General features: G+C 31.3%; 1 protein-coding gene across 1 annotated transcript; it reads left to right on the top strand.

The window, feature by feature from the left end:
- The first annotated feature begins 264 nt into the window (after positions 1 to 264).
- On the top strand, positions 265 to 954 carry LOC102584190 (uncharacterized). The gene has a single exon (XM_006352906.2). The coding sequence runs from the start codon at positions 355 to 357 to the stop codon at positions 793 to 795; it is 441 nt and encodes a 146-aa protein (XP_006352968.1). The 5' UTR covers positions 265 to 354; the 3' UTR covers positions 796 to 954.
- The last annotated feature ends 2146 nt before the right edge of the window (positions 955 to 3100 follow it).

The raw sequence follows: 3100 nt of genomic DNA, 5'->3' as shown, positions 1-3100 counted from the left end.
ATCAAAAGTATAATTTCACTGTGCATTTCAATAATTCTCTAAATTATAAATATAAAAATGAATTTCAACGATTCATTTAGTATATCTGACGCAGTTCATATATCTGGTATGCAGTTAAAAGACTTTATTAATTTCAGAGTATGGCAGAACGTTTACTAAATTACAAAAATTACTCGTCACGAGAATTCCAAAATAAACAAATAAATAATCTAAAGGTCAATTTGGTAACTTAACATCGTCCCTTTGTTGTATAAATATACCCCAAATCCCAAATCAATTACTCACAAATTCAAAATTACAATCCTCAAATCACTCTCTGCATAAAAAACTCAAATCTCTGTGTAATCGGAAAACATGTCTCAAGTTATCGCAAGCCACCGTGAAAATGCCGAAGTTTACACAGATCCGGTGGTTTGCAAGCAGAAATCACTTGAACTTCTGAAGGAAATCAACATGCCCAATGGTCTTCTCCCACTTGAAGACATCGTAGAAGTCGGCCGCAACGCTGAAACCGGATTCGTGTGGCTGAAACAGAAGAAGGCGAAAGAGCACAAGTATAAGAAGATCGGGAAGCTCGTCTGGTACGATACTGAGGTGACGGCGTTCGTGGAGAATCGCCGGATGAAGAAGCTCACCGGTGTGAAGAGCAAGGAGATCCTCATCTGGGTTACAATTTCTGATATTACAATTTCCGATCCGGAGTGTAAGAAGATTAACTTTGCTACCCCTACTGGACTTTCTAGGTCTTTTCCTGCGTCTGCTTTTGAAGAGGAGGAGGAAGAGGAGAAGAAGTGAAGTTGAAGGTTTCAGGGGTATTTTAAGGAATTAATAATGTGATTTTCATTTTACTAGTACTATTTAAATAATTAAATTACTGTCTTTTTATCTATTTTAATCCTATCCTATGTAACCAAAGTTAAAAGTGAAAATGGAACTATAGTTTATACTGGATTATATTTTTCTATTTTTTTTTTCCTTGGGACCTTTTTAGCTGCATATATAAAATCTACATCTTGATTCATGTTCATATAATTAATAAATTTACAAAATATAAAATGTGGTGTATTTGGCATGAATTTTGAACTGTAAGAATGTTAAAAATTATTTTACTAGGTTAATATTTGGAAAATTTTTTAATCCCTTCCAAGATCTCTGGCATTTTTGCTTTTTTGATAACTCGAGTTGAAAGTGAAAGGTGTTTACCATTCGAACAACTCCGATTAATTGGACAAAAAGATTTATCGAGGATATAGCTCAACATTTTTGGCTTTTTGGTTTAAAGTTGTTCACTATAACTTTTACACCAAGTTAATGTAACTTGACGGAGTGAATATAAATATCAATTACTGATGATTATGTAATGTTATTGTATATTTATATGCATAGCATTTATTCATTAATTAAATTTGATATAAATATCGATATATATGCGTATCACCTACTCAATCACAAGATTCTCATCCCAAACCGCACAAAAAGGAAAAAAAAGGATATTTGTCCTATAAAGAAGAAAAGGCAGAAAAAGAGGGCAGATGCCATGAATTTGGAAATCAAATAGGTGGATTTTTTATTATGTTCGGTATTGAGTTCAATGAAATTGAGATTCGTGCCGAAAAGTCTATGTACTCGAGGACTTGAATCCAAGATCTCTGATTAAGAATGAATGATTCTATACTCAAAAGAACTCGAACCTGAAACCTCTTAGGACGCGTTTGGCCATAGATTTCTCAAGTTATATTTGGGGGAAAAATTGGCATTTGTCCATACAATTTGTCATTATTTGGCAAATAACTCAAATTCTCAAATACTAGAAAAAACTAGTATTTGGGTCAAATTTCATTATTTGGGATCTTTTAAAAATTTAAATTTTACACCAATTTTTTGTCTTTTACAAAAACATTCTCTATAGTAGTTATTTGCGTTGTATTACATAGTTTATACGTAAAGACCAAAGTAGTGATAGAATATGAAAGTGATGATATGATTATTGATGAAAATGATGAACAATTGGTTCAGGGTAACAAAGTCATGTGCTTTGTCTACTTCACGATGTATGAAATGATGCTTGTTGCACTCGCTCCGAACTACCATACACTACTTGTTATTTGTTGCAACGAAGATTCAATTGACTTGTAATACAAACCTATGATTAGTTTTTAAAACTTATGGGTGTTAATCATATTTCCTAAAAAAGTGAAATATGTTTCTCAAATACTATGGCCAAACACATTGTGAAATTTCACCCAAATTTTAACCCAAACAATATTTATCAAAAATATTTGAAAATCTATGGCCAACGCTAGCTAAATAAGGATGGAATAATATTTACCACTCCACCATATACCCTCGTGGATAAACAGCTGGAATATAGTTCTGAAAAACAAATGAGGGCAGATAGCAATTAAGAGAGGAGAGGGTAGGTGACCTAAATTTTAATTCAAGTAGAAGTGCCTTTCTGTCATATGCGTGTGTGTATAGGCAGAGCTAAATGGATGCCTAAACTACAACGTGTCAGTGAGTCAAGGCATGGAAATGAGAAGAAGGATTTAGCTCTAACTCAAATTATTAGGGTCATGATCGAGTAATAAATATCATTTTTATTCTTAATCATATGTCAAATTTGACCTTTATCAGATTTAAAATTGCTTGTATAAGATAGTGTTTTATAGGGTATTCACGGTTTAGATAAAAATCGATTCAAATTGAAAAATCGAATCAAACTAATAAAATAAAACCGATTTTATTTGGGTTTGGTTTTAGATTTTTAAAAATCGATAGTATTTGATTTGGTTATGATTTTATTCGAAATAACCGAACCGAACTGAACCGATGAATTATATACATATATTTTATTAATATACATCCTTATAAATATATTATTTTTATAAACAATTTTAAAGATCTTATACATATTTTCATTAAAAAATCTTTATAATTTACTTATTGAAAGCAAAAATGTCCAAGATGAAACATTTATCTTATTGATTTCATGTATATGAGTGTCTATGACAATTCTTTGTGGGACTGAAAATGTTATTGTTTCTTCCTTCTAGGCCAATATAGTGAATTTTAAAGCTTTATTGATAGTAAATTTAGTGAT

This window comes from Solanum tuberosum, unplaced genomic scaffold (assembly GCF_000226075.1).
Source record: "Solanum tuberosum cultivar DM 1-3 516 R44 unplaced genomic scaffold, SolTub_3.0 scf00141, whole genome shotgun sequence".
Lineage (NCBI taxonomy): Eukaryota > Viridiplantae > Streptophyta > Magnoliopsida > Solanales > Solanaceae > Solanum > Solanum tuberosum.
This window is presented reverse-complemented; position numbering and strand designations above follow the sequence as displayed.

What these genes read in the sequence shown, in the direction of transcription:
- LOC102584190 (XM_006352906.2), top strand. Translation starts at nt 355, where the DNA reads ATGTCTCAAGTTATCGCAAGCCACCGTGAAAATGCCGAAGTTTACACA.